Here is a 21,741-nt window from a genome sequence, read left to right on the forward strand (position 1 = left end):
CCAAAGCTCCCCTCTCCGTTCCAAGCATGAGCAGGGACGGCCTGTCAAGCAGGGAATGCAATGCCATTGTGGTGCCAGGTCTTACAGGTGGGGCAATCCAAACAGGGGAGATCGAAATATTTTACATCTCGGGGTGAAATCAAGGCCATCTGTACCGTGGCCTTACTCCTAAGAGGCACCTCCAGATTAGTGTGTTCAACTATTCTCATTTTGGCTCTGGTGCCATATGGAAAAAATCATACTTCAGGTGTCCAAACCGATGAACAGGACAGAGAGTGACCGTTCCTTGTGTGGTTCAAATCCCAAATTGTGCCCTTTCTTCTTTAACCTCAAAAGGGCACCTGTAATGATGCTCAGCAATGATCCTCATGGCTTTGAAGGAAACACTGAAAGCATTACATATCTTTAAGTGCCAGGCAAAAACAATCCTCTTCTTCCAGGCCTTTGGTTAAGTAAACAATCTATTGCCTTTTAAACGGAGGGGATTGTCGTTGTTTGTTACCATGCTACACATTTTTGTGTTTTTATATCGTAAACTGCTCAGTGGCCCTCAGATGAAGGCAGGTATAGAAATTTAATAAATAATGATAAATAAAAGCGGTGGGCTGGTTGGCCTTATTTTGCCTGTTCCCCCTGCCTTTCTCCACCTGTGCCCTCCTCCTCCTTGCTCTTCTCTTGCAGCTGCAACCGTGTCCTGGGCCCTGTGAGTTCCCTCCTACCTGGTCAACATAGACGGCTGTGATGGCTCCTGAGTGGCCCTGCAGCGTGAAGAGGCAGCAGGAATCTTCCAGGCGGTACACCTGAATGTGGAAGAGGAAGTGTCACCAGCAGTGGAAAAGGGGCCTGTGCAGGAGAGGTGCCTCTCTCTCTCTCTCTCTCTCTCTCTCTCTCTCTCTCTCTCTCTCACACACACACACACACACACACACACACACACACACACTTTACTCTCCCCACTGCAAGTGGGCAACCCCTGGCCTGTGCAGACAGAAGACAGAGACCTGTAAGGAGAGCTCAAGGGGCAGAGGACACACACAGGGGCTGACAGACCACATGCCTGCCCTTCCTTTGGCCAAGCCTGGCATGAAGAGCCACAGAAGCTGTTGGACGTTGTGGTCTCAAGTACTGCTGGCCTCGGGCCGGACAAGACTGGTACATCCTTTCCCTCCTTGCCTGCTCCTGGGCACATCCAGCTGCTGCCTTTTGCAGGGCTGGAGGAAAGAAACACGTACCCCCTGCCACCTCTCAAACGCTCACAGGCAAGCAACCTAACCGAGGGGGTGGGGTAGAATGGGGAAAAGGGCGTAAGGACCTAGGAAGACCCTGCTGGATCAGGGCAATCTTCCATCTGGCCCAGCATCCTCTTCTTACAGTGACTTGTTTGTTAGAGATTGCAAATCGCCTACGTGCAGAAATGCAGCTGTCTATCTTCAAGCAATTAGCAGTTGGCAGAAAGCCCAGATCTGCTCTCTCTCAGACCCTTAGCAACGACCTGTGATTGGGCAATGAGTTCCTAAAGAGTGAGCTCTGTGTGAGAGCTTGGTGTGGTTAGTGTGTGGTGCAGGTGTTGGTGTGGAGAAAGTGGTCAGTGTAGAGAGAGAGAGAGACAGAGAGGAAAAGATTTTATGTTTTGTTTCTTTTGTTTTGTAAAGTCTGTACATAGTAGCTTATGGATACTAGTTGCTTCAATAAATGCTGTATATAGTTATCCAAGTGAGTTGCTGAGTTCCTGCGTTGTGCTGTCCAGTTAATTACAAAACAGCCAGAAGCTTCCAGAAAAGTCTGCGGTTAACTCTGCTGTGTCCAGGAATACGTTATACTCCTGACACTAAATCTTAAGATTGTTCTCCTCCAGTCTGCTCTCAGAAGCTTCCTCCGGGAAGTGGGAGAGCGCTCACAAAACAACTGGGGTGAGCTCCATCTTGGCCAGGCTCGTTGGCCGTGCCTAAAGGCACCTTCTCTTGAGCCACACACCTCAGCCTGCCCCGTGAAGGCTCCATCCCTGGCTGATACCACCAATAAGTCATGGAACGACAGCCAGTCCACGGGCAAGGCATGGGCAACGTGAAAGAGAAGCTGGAACAAAAGGGTTCTGCAGCCAACACCACCCCGCAGCACATTTTCCAGCCCCCAGTTACTCACCCTTAGTGTATGATCCTGGCTCCCTGTGACCAGGCGCCCTGCTGCAGCCTTCAGGGCTGTAATTGGCTTCTGGTGAGCACAAGTCACCGTGTGGGTCAGCTGACACGTGATGACGTCATTGCTGCTGTACATGGGAGAGGGGGGCAGGCTGCTCCTGCTGGGTGTTCCTGGGGGGAAGACGGTTTGGTCAGGCCTCTTCCTCCTCAGGGGACAGGGGAAAGAAAGTCCTTCCTCACGCAGCACACAGGTAAGCTAGGGAACTCGCTCCCAAAGGAAGCAGGGATGGCTGCCAACCCAGATAGCTATGAAAGAGGATTTGGCAAATTCATGGAAGAGGAGAAGGCTATCGGTGACGACTCTGCTGTGTCTCCACAGGGGGATGCAGCAATGCTTTTGGGTGTCCGTTGTTGGAAACCACAAGAGAGGAGAGTTTCTCTTGTGCTCAGATCCTGTTTGCGGGTTTCCCACAGACATCTGGCTGGCCACTGGGAGAACAGGATGCTGGACTAGATGGGCCATTGGCCTCATCCTGCAGGCTCTTCTTAGGTACCCAGAGCACTCTGAAAACTCAAGAGAAAACCATCTATATTTTTGGTAGTTACCACTTCTACTGCAAAGATCCATGTTCTTCCGGAATCTGAAGATGGGAGTTGTGTATAAAAAAAACAAATTCTAACTCTGAGTGGGGAAATGGAAGGCAAATAAAGGTTACAGTCATCAAGCCCATGGAGACTGTAGGTGCAGGAGACTAGCCAGGACCTGCCGCTGGGGAAGGAATTATCTGCCAGCTCTCCCACTATGGGATCCTGGGCAGATCCAGAGGGATGCAGAGCAGAGAGCAGCCTGAACCTGGAGGGGCTTCTGCTTCCACCTGCGGGGTGGGAGGAGCGCAACACTCACCTCTGAGCTGGGAGGGATCCAAAGAGGTGGGCGTCCTCAAGGAATAGAAATCCAGGGAGCCATTCAGCCTAGCAGCAACAATCCTATCCAAGGGGTACAGAAGGAAAAAGAAACATGAGCACTCCCTCTTCACACAGGCCCAGAGAACATTTGTCCCTGTGGCCTGAGGCAGGGGAAGAAGAAGAAGAAGAGGAGGAGGAGGAGGAGTTTGGATTTGATATCCCGCTTTATCGCTACCCTAAGGAGTCTCAAAGCGGCTAACAATCTCCTTTCCCTTCCTCCCCCACAACAAACACTCTGTGAGGTGAGTGGGGCTGAGAGACTTCAGAGAAGTGTAACTAGCCCAAGGTCACCCAGCAGCTTGCATGTGGAGGAGCGGAGACGAGAACCCGGTTCACCAGATTACGAGTCTACCGCTCTTAACCACTACGCCGCACTGGCTCTCTATTGCCACTGTGGGCCTTGTGCAGAGGTTATTGGGAGGAGGCGCATAAGGGTTATTGGGACTGAGGAGCTGCCCTGGAAGTCACACAAGGAAGGCAATCAAATCTGCATGGACTGGCTAGCAAAGGGTGGGGAGATGGGAGAGTCTACACATGAGACCCAAGGAGGCCTGGAGGCTCTGCTTGAGGGCTGACCACAAGGAGGAGCTCCTCCTGGGTTAAGGCAGGCCGAAAGCCTCACCCTCCTGAGACCTGAGGAATATTCCTGCAGTCAGGAGAGGCGAGAAGTTGCGATCACTTGGGAAAGGCAGGCATGCTGGAGCAGCGGTCCATCACCTGGACATGACTAACCATCAGCTACTGTGAGATGCTCTGGGGGTGGAGGAGTCGGGCTGCTTACCTGCTGTTCAGGAAGACAAGGGCAGTGATGCCTGACTGGCCATCTTCGTTACTGCAATGCAGAGTACCCTCAATGGCATCCCACACCTGCAACACAAGAGGCCAGAAGAGAGAGATGTTTTTGGATACTACTCCCACCAGTCTGGACAGCAAGCAAATAACGAACTTTTTTTGGGGGGGAGGACTTGATTATCTTTCAGTTGCTTCTCATCCCCCGCCCCCATCAGAGTCTGGAGACAGCATTCAGGCTGGGTGCGGATAGATGCTCTTGGGGGAACCTCTTGGTATATACTAGTCTTTCTGAAGCCAGAAGGCATTCTGCAGAACTAGGGGTATTTGGGGATGTAAGGAAAACAGAGTGACAATTCCATGCCAGGTGAGGATGGGTGCTGAACCAGTTGGTCTCTGGCTCATTGGCTTCCCATTTCCCCTTGCCCTTGATCAGGACAGATTGGGCCATGGCACCTTCTGAGGCAGAGATGGGAACTGGATCCGGTGGCAGGCCAGATCTACAACTGCCCCCTCCTCGCCATGGGCCCCAGGGACACCCACCTCTCAATCACCTGATGTCAAGCGATTGCAGCCACCGCTTGAAAGCAGAGTGTGAAATTAGTCAGGCACATTTTGTACCTGACTGTTGGCCACTTTTGACCAAGCGAAGATGCCTTTAAGTTCTCCAATTCTTAACCTAGCTCACAATTGATAAATAAGACTTTAGAGCTCTCTTGCCCCCAAAACGGCAACTACGCATTCCATTTTGGCGACTGTAACCTTGGTTTAAGGAACCATTTGGCACCCAGCTTGTATGGCTGAGTTTCTAACACTGCTAGATAGCATGGAAGCAATAAGAAATGGGGAGCCTTTAGACTGCACTCTCAATTCCTTCTTTTGCAGCTGTGATCGGTGGGCTTTAAGATACAAATTCTAAAAGCACTGAACTACACTTGCAACTGGAAAGGAAGGTGCTGGAGTGCACTTAGGTTACAGTTCTGATTCTTTTCCGTTTGGCCCCTTGGGTTTACAAGTCCCACAGCCAACAGTAGGTGGCGGAGAGGTGGGAGGGCCAAATAAGGATCCCTGGTGGGCCTGATCGGGCCCGGGGGCCAAAGGCTCCCGAGCAGTGCTAAGCTGTCATGGGCTTGGTGTGTGGGTGTGGGTGTGTGCACATGGCTTTGTGTGAAACAGCCTCAGGGCAGAGGGCTGGTGCCTCCCTTGATGTCCATTTGCGATCAAAATCTAAAGGAGTTCTTCCTTTCTGGTCTTGGGGGGGAACTCTGCAGCTGAACAAGCATAGCTATGGAAGGCTCTGCTTCCCCCAGGCCCAAAAAGCCCAAGGCTAACAAGACCCGGCCTCCTTCCTTACCTCCAGCCTCCCATTGCTCCGGCCGGCCACAATGAGGTTCCCTTGCAGCTCCAGGCTCCAGATGGAGCTTTCAAAGTCACCGCCCCAAGAGGGAAGGGGGGGCGTCTTCTCCAGCCCAGCATAGGGCTCATCCCCAAGGCTGCTCCTGCGGGCTCCGCACTCCCCTTCCTCACCCCCGCATCCTGGGGATCTGGACCCACTGCCAGCCTGGGGGCTGAAGGCCACCTGTCCGTAGGGGGCGGAGAAGCCCAAGAAGTTCACGCAGTTGGAGGGGTTCTGCTCCTCGCAGACCTTCTCCACCAGACTGCTAAAGTCGTAGCCAGACTCCTGCCGGCCGCAGGTGGCGCGGTGGCGGGGCTCTGGGGCAGTTGCGGCCTTGGCTTGCTCAGAGAAGTTGGTGTCAATGAGGGAGGTGAGGTCGGGTTGGTCGCTGAAGAGGAGGGGCTGCGGGGGGCTGCGGGCCCTCTTGAAGGGGCGGCGGCAGCTGCCGTCCGAGGCGTCATCTAGCCCGCACTTGCTGTCGGGGCGGTTGGGGTCCCAGCAGTCTTGGTAATCGAAGATGCCGCTGTTCTCTCGACGCAGCCTGGAAGGCAGCCAAGAAGAGGAGGACATGGGATGAGGGGTCAAGCAGAGCACAGAGAGGGATATGGCCCCAACTTGGAATTAAGCAAACCCCCACCCTAAGCCACTCCAGCAGCTCATTTCTTCTGCAAGTCTGTGACCAGGTATGCAAAAAATATATATAAAAAAATAGAGATTATAGAGACTTTCTAGGACAAAGCCAGGACTTTGAATTGGGCCTGGAAATCAATTGGTACTCAGTGGAAACTGCCCAGAATTGTTTTCTACTCAGAGCATCTTGCCACAGTGAGCAACCTGGCTGCTGCAGCTTCCAAACCATCTTCAAAGGCAGCCCCACATATAGCACACTGCAGAAGTGTAACCTAGAGACTGCCAGAGAACAGACAACAGACGTTTGGGGTGTAGCTCGACTGCCCATTGAAGTTGACGCATCACACTTAGCACCACTAAGCAACTTCAGTCAGAAGTAGAATTTTCCTTCAGAGATCACTGGCAACATTTTCTCAAGGGATGTCAAGGCAGCGTTTTGTGCATTAGCATTTCTAGAGCACACCCTGGTAGACAACACACTTGTCAGTAGATTATTGATATCTACCCTTTGTGAAACTGAGGCTGAGAGCAGGGAAACCCAGAGATTTAGACTGCATATGGATTTGAACCCAGGTCCGCAATAAGGACTGGAGCATGCCAGATCGGCAACTCCAACTGGAACCTGGCAAAAAATGGCTACGGAGAGGAGGGGCGTCTTCTATAGCCAGCAATCCACAACCAAGCAAGGATTTGTACGCCTTTTCACGACGAACCATTGAAGCTAGCAGCCCATCAGCCTGAACGGCCAGTCGGGAGCGGGAAGCCGAACCTACCCTTGCTTCGGAATGACGGTGAGGCAGTCGCCCGTCTGAGCGTCCCACACGCGGATCTGGCCCACCAAGCAGCAGCTCACAAGCAGCATCCCGTCACTAGCCAGGCACTCAATGTCCTGCAAAAAAATAATAATAAACAGGTCAAATGCTGAACCACTGATGCAATGTAGGAAGGGTCGTGCCCTGAGGACAAGAGAACTCCAGTGTATGCCTCCTGGCTTGCCTCCTTAAAAGTCTGGCTGCTGGATTAGACCCGAGCGAATCCATCCAGCTTGTCACCTTCTTTCCTATCCTTTCTACAGTAGCAAACCAGGGGTCTCCGATAAGTGCACAGGCAGGGAAGTAAGGAAGGCAACAACGCTCTCTCTCGCTCTCTGAAAGCTTATGGGCACTGATTCGTGAAGACTAGGTCTTTTAGGAAAGATTCCCAGTGGCCAGGCTACTGGGAAAGGGTGCTTTGTGCCCCACTTCACACACACACCCCCGTTAGTGTTTCTTGCCCCACAGCATCCCTTTCTGTGACCCCCACCCAGCATCGGCCTGTCAAAAAACGCAGCCTTTAAAAATTCTGCAACAGCATTATGTTTAGATGTGCTTTCTCTACGTGGTTTCGCCTCTGCTATAATCAGGATGGAGAAGCTGAGGGGTGAGATGCCTTCACTACACCAAGGCCCCTGTATTGCTTCTTACCATCAGGTGGCCCCTGAGGACCAGAGGGATGATCTCTGTCTCCGGCGGAGAGTAGCCGTAGTCATCGCAGGGCAGGTCTCCTCTTCTACGCCGGCTGTGGGAGAGCCCATTCTGCCCATAGTTTTTGGGACACAAGATTTTGTACAGGCAAAAGAGCAGGAGGACCAACAGGATCCCAGATGCCAGTCCCAAAGCCGCGACCCTGAGGTGGTTCGTGGAAAATGGAGAAGTCAGTCAGTCAGTCACAAATACCTTTGGCTCCGATGCCATCATTTCAAGTACACTGAGACCATCTGCAGGAGCATGGCTGGTCGTTCCCCGAGTTGCTGAGGCTCACTGGACAACAAGAAACCAAGTCTACAGTGTCGCTGGCCCAGTCCTGTGGAACTCCCTGCCACTAGAGATTCAGCAGGAGCCTTCTGTGCCAACTTCCAAGCTTTTCTATTCTGCCAGGCCTTTGCAGGCAATTAAGAATGCATCCTTCCACAAGGGGAAGTTGATGTCTGTTTTTAATTTCTCTATTGCATGGTTTTATGGTCTTACTGCTGCAAACTGCTTTGATATATCTTTGTACGACACAGCATAAAATATTTCTATAAATAAAGGAAAAGAATACAACAGATCCAAACAGGTGCCAATGACTACAGCAGGGTGATCTAGAACTTGAGTCAGTGCAGCTGAGAGAGAACACAGGGCTACGCTCTGTTATAGTAATTTTAAGGGGCACACACACACATCTTGGATAAATTGTGCGAGATAAAAGCAGATCTTTCACCCAACTCACTAGTTTCTGTTCTGGAAGATACTGAGAAACCAGCCACTCTAAAGCAGGAGAGTGGCATGCCATGCCCAGCAAAGGCTTACAAAGACAGCGGGTGTCTTAATGGGCCCCCCTCAGATCCCCACCCCTCCCTTTGGCAGCATCTCCCCCCCCCCCCCCCACGATCAGCTCTCTTACTTGTACAGCGTGACGTCTTGGTGCCCTTGCACTTTGGGCACACCTTCCGCCACCTGCTCCGACTTCTCACTGCTCGGTGAGAAGAATGGGTAGTATCGATTTGCCTCGTGAGGATGACGGGCCTCCAAGGCATCCTGAGGGTTCAGGTACAGCGTGACTGGGATCACTGGAAGGATGCTGATGTACCTGCAAGAGCAGTAAGAGAAGCGATAATGACTGGAGTGACCGGCCAACATAGAAAAAGCAGGGACAAGAGGACACCAATCACTCAGTTCATGGCTTTTTTGCTGCCTGCGTTTCTTGGCTCGATGCAATGCCCAGTACTGTGTGAATAAGCCAGAAGGCAGCTTTTAGCTACAATTTTTTAAGGACTGTAGATTATCAAAAACTAAACTGTGATATGGCACTGGGGGTGCCTCCATTGATAAGAGTTCCTGGCCCAGCGAGGTTTGCCTGCCCATTTCCCTCTCTTCCTTCAGAAGGTGGCAGGAACAGGCTGCCCTATGCTGGAGCGCATGAGCCTCAACAGGATCTTTTTTTTACTACAGTGGAACCTCGGTTTTCGAACATAATCCGTTCCGGAAGATCGTTTGACTTCCAAAACGTTTCAAAACCGAGGATCAAAGGGCTGTCGGCAAAGTGAATGGGGAAAAAGGAGAAACACGCTTCAGAAGCCGTTTGACATCTGAGGCGCATTCACTTCCGGGTTTTTGGCGTTCGGCTTCTGAAATGTTCGAAAACCGAAGTTCCACTATACCTCCTGTTCTTTCTGAATCTTTGCTCAATTCTCTCCCAGTGTCAATGCTTTGACCCCCACCCCCCACCCCTTGCTGTTGAGTTCTGTTTTTTCATAAAATACTACTGCTACTTTGAGAACTTTGCCCGATCCTCTTTCAAAGCAAAGTTGGTGGCCATCACTGTCTCCTGTTGCAATGAGTTCCATAGTTTAGCAGGAAGAAGCCAGCCATGCACCCGGAGCTCGAGGGGCCAGAAGACTCCACACCAACCTTGGAGGCCAATCTCCAAGTACACACACCTCCCGACATCACAGGGGAGACTGGCCACTGACATTCCCTCCCTCTGCTTAACCAACGTGGTCCGCAGATGATGATGATGATGATGACAATGATGATGATAATTTATTTATACCCCGCCCATCTGGCTGAGTTTCCCCAGCCACACTGGGCAGCTTCCAACAGAATGTTAAAATACAATAATCTATTAAACATTAAAAGCTTCCCTAAACAGGGCTGCTTTCAGGTGTCTCCTAAAAGTCTGGTAGTTGGTTTTCTCTTCGACATCTGGTGGGAGGGAGTTCCACAGGGCGGGTGCCACTACCGAGAAGGCTCTCTGCCTGGTTCCCTGTAATTTGGCTTCTCACAGCGAGGGAACCCCCAGAAGGCCCTCAGAGCTAGACCTCAGTGTCCAGGCTGAATGATGGGGGTGGAGACGCTCCTTCAGGTATACAGGACCGAGGCCGTTTAGGGCTTTAAAGGTCAGCACCAACACTTTGAATTGTGCTCAGAGATGCAGCAGAAAGACAGACTTTGGGAGCTTTCTGCCCTGGCAGAAACATCAGGGCTGTCTTCTTGCCACTCACCGTTTGGCCAGCGTGATGTTGTAGTAGCTGAAGAGAGAGGGCCAGTGCCGGAAGGAGAGCTTCCTCCAGATCTCCTCATCTTCCGCTCCCCACGTCACTTCCGCCTTGGGGCCCAGATCCGGCTGCCCACTGCTCCCCCGGCCCTCCTGCTCTTCAGCCTTGGCACGGTGGCTTGATTCTTGCCTGCTCAGCGAATCCAGCGTCTGGTTCTCTGACAGCTGCTGGACGGGGTCCGAAGCGAAGACGGAGAGGGACAGCTTGGCGTCGCCGGTGGGAAGGACCTCCCCAGGAACCGGCATGGCGGGCAGCCCTGCCTCACCCAGTGGGCTCTGCTCCGTGACTTGAGAGGCCAGGTAAGGGCGGAGGCCAGCCGGGTCGGTGTAAAATAAGATGCCAATCCACACCATGGTCCCCGTCTGCAGGGAAGGCAAGGCAGGGAGAGAGCATTACAGCGTGCAGGACCCTGCTTTCCCTGACACGAAAGTCTCCCAGAACCAAAAATCAATGTGTTCTAATCAAAGGAGCCTTTGTGGACCTCAGAAATCCACAGCCCTCTTCTGGATTGAGTCCACTCCCCAATTTGTTTCACTTCCCTGAAACCGTCTGCTGATGGAAGAGCCAGAAGCAGCGCAAGGGAAACGGAAGAGGTGTAGTTCTCCATGCAGATGGGGAACCCAAGACACTCCAGCTAGTTTTGGACCCAGTCGACATGACCAATGGTCAAACCCCCTTCTGTGTGCTGTTCATGAGCCAGAAACAGTGGCCAACTCTAAACACTGCCTAAGGACTCATCTATCCCACAAGATTTATCACACTGTCGTGCTGATTATTTATTGGTATTTAAATGAACGTTTTGTTGATGGCTTCTCTGTATTCTCTGGTGTCGTTCTATGTATTTTTGGTTTTAAACATTAAATATACTTTATTTTTAAAAAGCTTACTGTGTTTTACATAAACTGCTTACGGATCTTGCATATTAAGTGGTATAAAAATACTACTGATGATGATCATCTGCCCCTCCAAAATCCCAGTCCTTAGGCATGGCCTGGGTGAGTGCACCAACGTCTATCCTCCCAGCTGACTAGGCTGCCTCAAGTACTGCTAAAATATAACAATCATATGGTGCTTTTAAGGCATAAAGGGATTTGCAATCTCTGTCAATTTCAGCCCCCAAAAGAAGCAGCAGCGAGGTCACCATGATTTCAGAGATGGGGGGAATGAGGCCTTATGTCAGCGCTCCACCCTCTGGCTCATGCCATTGTTCCAGCACCCACGGACACCAACCCAGGCAGAGGATGGGTACAAGGAGCCAGCCATGCTAGCCAGCTAACCCTACAGCCTTGCCTCTTGCTGCTTCTTTGTGCTCCGCCTCCCAGCCCTGCCCTCAGCCCAACAGGGCTTTTCTGCTCCGCTTCCCAGCTGACCAAAGCCCTGCCTGCTCCTCCCACTGGAAGCACCCCGCTTCCTGCAGCACCGCCCGCAGAGCTGCTCCGGCGGAGGGCCTACCATAATGAGTCTCTGTGCCAGCCGGGTCCTGGCAAAAAAGTAGATCACCCGCAGGCGCTTGGGCAGGCGCAGGTTCCTGAAGGAGGAGGGCTGCAGGGTGATGGTGTGCGGGGTGGCAGGCCGCATGGCTGGCTGCCGCTCATACCGCTGGGAGCGGCCCGCCGGCTTGGTGGAAGAGGGCATGCAGGATTCAGCCGGGAGGCGCCTGTTCAGATCCGCAAGCTGCCAAGAGAGGGAAAGTGGTGGGGTCAGAAACGGAAATAGACAACAGCAAACTTAACCATGGTCTGAAACACACAGTTGCCAGAGAAGCTGGCCATTGCTGCCCCACACTGCGGCATACAGAATCCCGAATCTGTGTTCAGCGAATTGCGTCCAACAACACGCACCAGTTTATCCACGTACAGTGGTACCTCTGGTTGTGAACGGGATCCGTTCCGGAGCCCTGTTCGCAACATGAGCAGAACGCAACATGAAGTGCTGAATCTGCGCACGGCACGATTTAGCGCTTCTGCACATGTGTGACGCACCGAACCCGGAAGTAACGCGTTCCAGTACTTCCAGGTGCCGAACGCAACCCGCAGCTATCGTAACCAGAGGTATGACTGCACAGCTGACTTGAACCTCTGTATTCAGAAGTGCCTGGGCTTCTTATCTTGTAACCCCTGAAAGGTTGTTTTCTGCTGCTCCAGAGAAGCGGACACGGGGCAATGGATTCAAACTACAAGAAAGAAGATTCCACCTAAACATTAGGAAGAACTTCCTGACAGTGAGAGCTGTTCGGCAGTGGAATTTGCTACCAAGGAGTGTGGTGGAGTCTCCTTCTTTGGAGGTCTTTAAGCAGAGGCTTGACAGCCATCTGCCAGGAATGCTTTGATGGTGTTTCCTGCTTGGCAGGGGGTTGGACTGGATGGCCCTTGTGGTCTCTTCCAACTCTATGGTTCTATGATTCTCAGCTCATAAGACACCCAGCCAAGCACACAATGGTTAGCTCAACCCCCTTTGATTCCGCAAACTCCTCCCCGGTGCCCCCTCCCCTCCCCTGCAAAAAGCATTTTCCAGAACATTTTGCACAACCAACCAAGGAAGAGAACAACACAATAAAGTTCAAAACAGTGGCAATTATTTGCACGTTTATTCAAAATCCAATTATAATTACCTAGTTCAATTCAATTGACGGTATTGATAAACCTGATTCAGTGATGGTCGGATAGTCATTTATACTTCCAGCACCCCCTGCCTCCCCTCTAGAGAATCCCACGGCCCCCTCTGGGAACCACTGCAAGTAATAAACAATTAGGTTATACGACCTTCCGTAGACACCTGAAGGCAGCCCAGTATCAGGAGGCTTTTAATGTCTGGTGTATTGTGTGTGTGCTTTTAATATTTTGTTGGAAGCCACCCGGAGCGGCTGGGGCAACCCTGTCAGGTGGGCAGGGCACAAGTGATAAATAATAATGAAGATTATCATAGCAGCCTCAACCCGACAGCCCTGCCTTCTTTTACCTCCATGCGGCGGATGTCGATGGAAAGGACGGTGGTGAAGAAGAGCATCTGGAGGAAGAAGTCGGACACCAAGCCAACCACAGCAAAAAGGCAGAATTCCTGAAAGGCACAAGAGGCGAGGGTGTTTGCTGGCTGCCGTACTAAGCTCCCAGCAGGGAGAGTCATCCCAGAGCAGGCGGCAAATGCAGATCTCTGCGCAGCTGGGAGCTGGTCATGCCAGACATGACTCAGCAGTTCTCGCCCAACAACAGGGAGCAGCAGTTTTAGGATCTGTGCTGCCCAGCGCAGGGGACAGGAAGGAGGTAAGGGTATGCGTGCACATGTGCGTTCCCACATCTCCCGACACAACGGGTCACCTATTTGAGGGACCAATTCTACCTTTGGAGAGCAAGAGGAGCGCCAAGGCTGAGTAGGCTAAACCCTATGAGATAAATGTCCTTGGCCAAAGAGCGAACAGGGCGAGGGTCAAAAGCACATGAAGCTGGCGGCAACTTGGCTTCCTATTGCCAGGATTCCTTGGACTCTGCGACAAGCATGCTGAGCATTATCTCTTCTGCGTCCTTCATGTTCAGGGCCACAGATAAGGGGCAGAGAAGCAGACCTGTTCGAGGCACCATTATTGCAAAGATGCAGAAATCAGGGCTGGAAGGTTTGGATTTCAGCCACCAGAATCTGCCGCCATTCTGCTGCTACAACATAGGAGGCATAAAGGTTCTGCCTAACAGCTCGAAATATGTTTTCTATCCCATCAAAAGGATCTTAACAATATTTAATCTATGAACTGTGGAGAAGGGAGCAGAGACAAGCAACCCTTTTTCCAATGCCTGCTCCAGGCCACAGCAGGCTTCCAAGAGAAAGTCCCACCAGGAACAGACCCAGTTCAGGGAGTGAACTATTATGAAGCTGCCTTCAGCAGGCTGCGGGCCTTACAATGGTAGTTAAAAGGAAGCATTCCCTAAGATATATGCAAGTCTCAACACACTGACCGGCTTTCAAGGTAAAATGCAAGTTACATTATGGGAGGGCTGTTTCAAGCTGCCCTACCCCTTGCCCTTGGAAGCCCTGCAAGAAGCTGCCGCAGGAGAGGGACTGTGAGCAACGTCACAGGAGGGGTGTTTCTGGGACCAAGGAGAACTCCCTTGTTGCTTTCTGCTATGGGATGCTGGCTGTTGTTTATGTAATCTTGTTATATTTATAGTACTGAAATGTGGTGTGGGGTTGTTTTTTTTTGCATGTTACTACATTTGCTATTGTGTTATTTTGGTTTGTTATCATGAAATTGCTTGTGCACTGTTTGGTTTTGAAATGCGCTCCTGTTTTCTTTGTTGCAAACTGCTTTGAGCATGAATTTTTGGGAGGGGAAGTGGCGAATGAATGATTGAAATGCCGCACTCTCCCCCCACCTGAACTGCATCTAGAAGGTAGCAAGATGCCAACATGGATGGCTTAGATGCCCCCAACAGCCAAGCCCCATCTAGACTTGTAGCGTCAAGGCAGTCTTCAAGGGGGACCCCACTAGGGAAGTGTCTCAGGGCTACGGAAACACAACTGACTGTTGCCAGATGAAAACACGGTGACATATGGTGAGCCGGTAGATTGAAGTGACTGAAAATTTTGGCAACTGTGAACTGCAGGAAGAGGGCTGGCAGATGGCACAAGATGCTGTGGGATGGCAACACAGGAGGTCTGAGAAGAAGGGCAGGAGCAAGGCCTACTATGTCCAAGGATGCTCCACAGGTGGTGGGTAGTTGCCAGGTTAAACCAACCCCCCACCCCAAGAAGCCAAGCGGGGCTTCTGCCCGACGAGAACCCACCAAGTACCTGGATAGCCGGGACGAAGGTGAAATAGCCAATCAGAATGATCCCCAGCTCTGTAGCCATGTTCTTCATAATTGACCAGCTCTCGTTGCTCAAACCTGGGGAAAAGGGACACATGCAGAGGTAAGGTTAAGGTCAGTGATTGGAGGCTGGGGGCCTGCTTGACCTGCAACAAGCATTTTAAGAGGGCAGTGGCATTGTTTTAAAACAGGGGAGCTTTGTTGGCCTGGAGGAACAGGTCTTTATCTCCCCACCACCACCACCATTTGGTCCAACTTTGGTAGCTGGGTGGGACCACCCACTTGCCAATCATCTAATGTAACAACGTCCTGTGAGTGGCAGGCGGGTGGTCCCGCTGATCTGCCAAAGTTGGCCTTCAGGGTGGGAGGAGGCCGTCACCAAGAAGGACTGAACCCCCTGTGCAACAGCTGCTTTTTGCAGGAGAAGCAGCTGTGTCTCTTAACTGCTCCACAGCACGCATCAAATATGGAGGCAGGTTTGAGGAAACCGCCTCAGAAGCCAAATGGGGAAGCATGGTGTCGGCCCGCAGGACAGAGGCTCCCCACCACTTCTTTAAAATGACAGAAATTATTAACAAAACAAAAGTCATACGCAACATGCAAAAATCAACAGGTTGCTGAACTCCCAATGTTCAAAGTGCTCTTCTGGAGGGACAGAGAACTTCACACTTCAGTTTCGTGCCTCTGTTGTCAGGAACCAGTCGGCATACTTTGCACATAAGGGGAAGCTGGAGGCGTGGCTGGAGAATGCAACTGGCTTTGGTATTTTTGAGACATTTTGGTGGGTCAGCTACACCAGTGTTTTTCAACCTTTTTTGGGCAAAGGCACACTTGTTTCATGAAAAAAATCACGAGGCACACCACCATTAGAAAATGTTAAAAAATTTAACTCTGTGCCTATATTGACTATATATAAAGTAATTTTTCAATTTTTCCCACGGCACACCAGGCAACATCTCGCGGCACACTAGTGTGCCGCGGAACAGTGGTTGAAAAACACTGAGCTACACTTCTAAAAATTCAATGAGAGGAGGAATGCTTCCTTACTCGGTTTGTGCAAATTGCTACCTTCACTGAAAGTGAAGCAGCAGTTCACGACCTCCACTGATAGTGTGTCCCTGCCAGTTGCTGGAAAGCATAGGAGGGGAGTTTACTCTTGTGCTCAGGTACTGGTTGCGGGTTTCCAAGGGGCATCTAGCCAGCCACTGTGAGAAAAAGATGCTGGACTGGATGGGCCACTTGGCCTGACCCAGCGGGCTCTTCTTAGTACATATGTTGTTAAAATAAGCTTAAATCAACCTCTACACACACACACACACACACACAAAACACAACACAACACAAAGGCCCCCTAGCTATGCATATTGAGACTGGATTGCACAGCAGGATTGCCAGGTTCCTCCTGTATTTCCTAATGAGCGCCATGCAGTAATCTTGGTGTGCTTAATCTTGTGTCAATTGAGCAACAGGCTTAAGTCGGTCATGGGGCCTAACCCCAGGCTGCTCTGACCCACATCAATATACTCCCCCTGTGCTTTTGACACATCTAAGAGCCAGAGTGACTGCTGGGACATAGATTGTCACAGAGGAAAGGTCACAGCTCAGCAACAGAGGGATTGCTTTGCATGCAGAAGATCACCAAGCACTGATCTCAGGTGCCGGGTGTGGGAAAGACCTTGTCAAGCCACTGCCAATCGGAACAGACCAGAGATGGGCCAACGGTCTGGCAGAACTTGCCGGCTTCGTTCCACATACCTTGCGCAATCCTCAACTTCACTTCCAGGTCGACGGGCGTGGAAACAACAGATTTCGTGAGGACCAGCACATTCTCTAGGCCAATCACTACCACCAGGTAAGGGAAAATCTCTCTAGAGGAAAAACGGAGGGTAAACATATAGAAAGTGGAATTGCCTGGCCTATGTAACCGGAGCAAGTCTCATTCTCAGAAGAGAATGGCTGGAGTGTTGGACTAGTCCTGGGAGACCAGGGTTCAAATCCTCGCTCGGTAATGAAGCTGACAGGGTGGCCTTGGGCAGGTCACTATCTCTCAGCCTAAGCTACCTCACAGGATTGTTGTGGGGATTAAATGAGAAGTGGGGGGAACCACCTTGAGCTCTGGGGGTGGGGTGGGAGTGGGGAGGAAGGCAGTATAGAAATGAGATCAAACAATCCTTTAAAAGATTGTGTAGGGGGTGGTATTGGAAAATAGGAGCTATAGGAAAATAAATATCTGTAGGAAGGCAGGCAATACTAATTGCTATGAACACATCTGACAAAACACACTTCAGATGCTGGCATTTACCATTCCCCCACAAGCAACGAGAAGAGCAAACAAGGCAGCTGGGCTCTCAGTTCAACTTGGCATGGATCCAAAGGGACCGTCCAGTTGAGGGAAGCCTGGCTCTCCTATCAGAGACAGCGGTGCGGTGGTGCTACAAGGGGAAGGTCATGGGGAGAGATGTGGTAATGCTACTCTGTGTTTGCGTGGGAAGATGATGCAAGACTCCGACAAAGGGCAAGCAGGGGGAAAGGAAAGACTGAGTGCAACTCAAGGCCCCCCAAGAGTGGGTCCCTAATTCTTGGACGCGTGGGTGGGGGTCCTCCTCTTCCTTTCAACTCTTAGCTTTGTGTGATAAATAGCAAATCCATGGGGCAGAATATGTTAAACCTGATGAAATGGTTTCTGCTGCTTTCAAACATTGGGATGCATGATTAAGCTATTCACCCCAGCCACGGAGACTAGAAAATTGCTCTATAAAAAACTGCTCCACGGGGGCTAGAAAATTTCAAATGCTAAAACATGGGAGACTGAAGAAGGCACTGAATGGGCTTCTTGGTACAGACTCCAGAGGTTTGCAGGTATAATTGCTGAAGGAATCATATCCCTGTCTGCTCTGGCCTGTAGGTAAATATTTATACAGGATGCAATTTTTGTCAAGCACACAAGGTTTAAAACATCTGGATTTATACCAGAGAGCTACCTTTTTACAAGAGGTTATTCTGTGGCTTCCAAAGATTACTGTTGTTTTGGCAAGAGCCAGTGGAATTTACTGGTTTCTATTGGACATTTTCTGGCGAAACCACGGTTAGAACAGGCGCTTCTATCAATTTATGACTTGTCTCTTAATCTAAAGACAATCTGGTAGGCATTGGGGTGTGTTTGTTCCACTAAGGTCCCCACCTCTGAGCCGATTCACCTGCCAGAAAGACACAGGTAAAATCCCAGTTCTGATGCATGTTTGGTATAGTTGGAGATGTTTGCAAATGAATTTGGTGTACTCATACTGTGCATTTTCAGCAGAAAGATATTACAGTTTGCTCAGGCAGGCATGAGACATTGCTTGGAAAGGAGGTCATTAATATAGCAGCTGTAGGGAGGAACCTGCAACATCCAGAAGATAAAGGAGAGCAGCAGCTCTTTTGCAACCATCTTAACCAGCTTCTGCCAGTTACATTAATTTAGATGCTTACCCTCCATTGAGCGTAGGTGTCAGGCCAAAGAGTGTGCACAATCCAACCGACATGAGCAGAGAACTCAGGACCGTCACAACCGCAGCCAGAGCCAAGCCCCATTTTGATTTCACCATGTCAATCTTCCCTGAGGGAGAGAAACCAAAGCCTCCACAACCGTTGGATGAAAGTAAGACACGGCAACAAAGCCGTGGAGGCAGGGCACACACACACACACACGTTCGCTAACCAGACCATGGGAAAGGGTGAAAAGGTGCCACCCACAAGTTGATGTGCAAATGCGCAAGCGGGTCTGCATGTCTCTCTCAACGCACAACACAATCCATCACTCTAAAATGAGGTTCGCAACAAGGCGTGCAAAGTAGCACCTTGAAGGATGGGACAGAACAATAAATGCTAGTGTCAACTATCCCAAAACAGTGTTTCTTTTTCGTAAGGTTCCAGAAAGTCTCTCTCTCTTTCTTTCTCTCTCTCTCACATACACACATACATACACACACACACACACACACAAACAATACCAAGTACTGCTCTGGCTATTAAATAAAGGGTGCTGCATTTATTACCCTTTTCCCCTGCAAAGTCAGTCTGCTCAGAGACGCAACTCTAAAGGCTCTGCCCCCCTCTGCTGCTGCGTTAAAACCGGAGGGTGGGTGGTGGGTGGCACAACACATGGTCCCTTGAGCCCGCCTCCTCGCAATGCCCTAATCTGCCCTTCCCACTTACGGGTGGAGAAGTAGATGTAGGCAAACAGGATGATGTAGGTGGTGACAAGGGGAATGAGTTCAGCGATGCCTATCTCTTCCTTGAAGTGGACGTGGGTGATGTGCTCTTCCCGCAGGGTGCAGTTGGGGCTGGGGTGCAGCGCCTTGAGGCGGGAGCGGAGGCTGGCAAGGAACCTGCCGTGGAAAGCACAAGGGCAACTCATAGCTCCCACAAAGCACGTGCGTGCAGTGCTCATTGTCTTCAAGAGAAAAAACAACTTTCACAAAAGTTACAGGGTATTATGGTGCTGGAGGAGACTCTTGAGAGTCCCATGGACTGCAAGAAGATCAAACCTATCCATTCTTAAAGAAATCAGCCCTGAGTGCTCACTGGAAGGACAGATCCTGAAGTTGAGGCTCCAGAACTTTGGCCACCTCATGAGAAGAGAAGACTCCCTAGAGAAGACCCTGCCCTGATGTTGGGAAAGATGGAGGGCACAAGGAGAAGGGGACGACAGAGGATGAGATGGTTGGACAGTGTTCTCGAAGCTACTAACATGAGTTTGGCCAAACTGCGGGAGGCAGTGAAGGACAGGCGTGCCTGGCGTGCTCTGGTCCATGGGGTCACGAAGAGTCGGACACGACTGAACAACAACTACACAGCAAAGCTGCCCTATTTGTGTAACCTGTGTAACGGCCGTAAGAGGCTTGGTGTTTCACAGCCACGGCTACTATTCTAATTCACTGGTTCTCAATTGTGCATCAGTATTTGCTTAGACAAAGGAAGGTTTTGCATATAGGCCAGGGGTCAGCAACCTTTTTCAGCTGTGGGCCAGTCCACCGTCCCTCAGACCATGTGGTGGATCAGGCTATATATATATTTTTTGGGGGGGGGGTGAATGATCGAATTCCTATGCCCCACAAATAACCCAGAGATGCATTTTATATAAAAGCACACATCCTACACAGGTAAAAACACGCTGATTCCCGGACCATCTGTGGGCCGGATTGAGAAGGTGATTGGGCCGCATCCGGCCCCCGGGCCTTAGGTTGCCTACCCCTGACATAGGCTTTGCCAGTGTAGCAAGCGTAAAAAGAGAGGTTAACATGACATTTTGACATGCGGTCATTCAGGGGAGAAAGTGACATGGATTTAACAATCCCCATTAGGAAAACATGCTAAAGGCAGCCTTGAGAAAATGAAATACAGTCCTGGAGTATGAGCAACACAAGGAATAAAGGAGAAGCGTTTTCCAAATCTGTAGGCGGCGTCTCATCATCATCTGGATGAAATCGCGAAATACCTGGAATCATAGCGCTGAAGACCCAGGGTAATGGTATAGGTCACCACTCGCTTCCGGTTATATAGGTTCACCCCGCTGTACTTCCCTGGGACTCCGAACAGCAGATCTGAGGAAAGAAGAGGGATGACGCATTGTGAGGTTTCAAAGTCGCACAACCGGGAAGCAAATGAGGCTCCCCAACTTAATGAAGACTATCACACACTGCTCCAGTTGCCACATCTCCAAAAAGATACAATACAACAGAGCTGGGAAAGGTACCAAAAAGGGCAATTAAAACAAGCTAGGAACTGGAGCACGTTCCTTATGACAGAGAACTTAAAAGATTTGTGTCGTGCTACCTCCAGGGTCAGAGGCATCATGTCTTTGAATACCAGGTGCTGGAGAATAACAGCAGCAGGGGAGGGTGGCTGCCCCCACGTTCTGCTGATCAGCTTTCCACGGGCATCTGGTTGGCCACTGTGGGGAACAGGATGCTGGGTCAGCTTTTGGTCAGATCCAAAAATGCTCTCCTATTGAGTTGATGTCAAAGCCCTCTTCTTGGCTCTGACACGGCAGAACGGCTCTTCTCCAATATTCAGGCTACCCTCCCAACACCTGATCAAGGACAAGCTAGATACCATTATGTAAGAAAGCCGAGGGCAAACCAATTCCATTTCACTATGGCGTTTTCCATGTAGTTTTTTTAATTAATTCTCCCAAGATATTTCAACACAGTCTTTTTTAACATAGTTTCTTCTTGACATCCCATCACATCTCTTCTGATGTTTGTTTTTTACTCCTTTTTATTTGTTGTCCTATATTACATATGCTTTTCTTGCCTTGTCAGGGAAAGAGGGATTGCTCGGGAGGAGCAGGGGGAGAGAAAGGGGCAAGCTGCAGCTGGGAGAAAAGATAGCGATTCTTCCAGTAAAGGGGGGTCGCTGGGATACAGAGAGCAGTTGCCTATAATTTCAACAGATTCATCTTCCTGCCCCAGCTCCCATCAGGAATTGTCTCAGGAGGAGGGGGAGATTTCAAACACTGTCAGTAGCAGACAAATGAGTGAGCCGAGGGGGAGGAGGAGGCGCAGACGTCATATCAGAGTGCCGAGAAATTGGCTCTGTTGGCACGTGCGGGAGGACTCAGCAGTCCGGGAAACTGAAACTGATTAAGCAGTCATGCTTCAAGACTCTGTAATTCTTAATGAACAATAAATAGTTTTATAGCTCACCGTTGGAACTGGTCGTTTCTCATGAGCAACCCCAAGGGGAAGAGGATCCCTGACAGCCTAAACCCCAAATCATTGGTTCCTTCAATAATCCACTGTTTATTGCCTGCCTGCAACTTCATGTATGGGTGATAGTTTGACTTGCAACCCATCCATGATCTCCGTTCCTCCTTAAATGTTTCATCATTACGTCCTCGTAATTTAGCAATTTCGCCATTTCAGCATAGCCCATCAGTTTTATAAGCCGTTCCTCCTTGGTTGGTGA

General features: G+C 50.5%; 1 protein-coding gene across 1 annotated transcript in view; it reads right to left on the minus strand.

Annotated features, from left to right (window-relative positions):
* SCAP (SREBF chaperone) overlaps positions 1 to 21,741 on the minus strand; it is a 47,510-nt gene that overhangs the window by 5,155 nt on the left and 20,614 nt on the right. Inside the window, exons 6-21 of the mRNA XM_033164979.1 lie at positions 20,270 to 20,375; positions 18,988 to 19,160; positions 18,262 to 18,388; positions 16,546 to 16,658; positions 14,774 to 14,868; positions 12,953 to 13,051; positions 11,447 to 11,668; positions 9,941 to 10,356; positions 8,341 to 8,526; positions 7,383 to 7,584; positions 6,693 to 6,808; positions 5,248 to 5,830; positions 3,886 to 3,971; positions 3,043 to 3,125; positions 2,143 to 2,309; positions 720 to 800 (exon numbers count right to left, since the gene is read on the minus strand). Of these exons, the coding sequence (XP_033020870.1) occupies positions 720 to 800; positions 2,143 to 2,309; positions 3,043 to 3,125; positions 3,886 to 3,971; positions 5,248 to 5,830; positions 6,693 to 6,808; positions 7,383 to 7,584; positions 8,341 to 8,526; positions 9,941 to 10,356; positions 11,447 to 11,668; positions 12,953 to 13,051; positions 14,774 to 14,868; positions 16,546 to 16,658; positions 18,262 to 18,388; positions 18,988 to 19,160; positions 20,270 to 20,375 (2,855 nt within the window). The remainder of the gene's footprint in view (positions 1 to 719; positions 801 to 2,142; positions 2,310 to 3,042; positions 3,126 to 3,885; positions 3,972 to 5,247; positions 5,831 to 6,692; positions 6,809 to 7,382; positions 7,585 to 8,340; positions 8,527 to 9,940; positions 10,357 to 11,446; positions 11,669 to 12,952; positions 13,052 to 14,773; positions 14,869 to 16,545; positions 16,659 to 18,261; positions 18,389 to 18,987; positions 19,161 to 20,269; positions 20,376 to 21,741) is intronic.

The sequence above is a fragment of the Lacerta agilis genome, chromosome 12, assembly GCF_009819535.1.
Source record: "Lacerta agilis isolate rLacAgi1 chromosome 12, rLacAgi1.pri, whole genome shotgun sequence".
NCBI classification, from domain to species: domain Eukaryota; kingdom Metazoa; phylum Chordata; class Lepidosauria; order Squamata; family Lacertidae; genus Lacerta; species Lacerta agilis.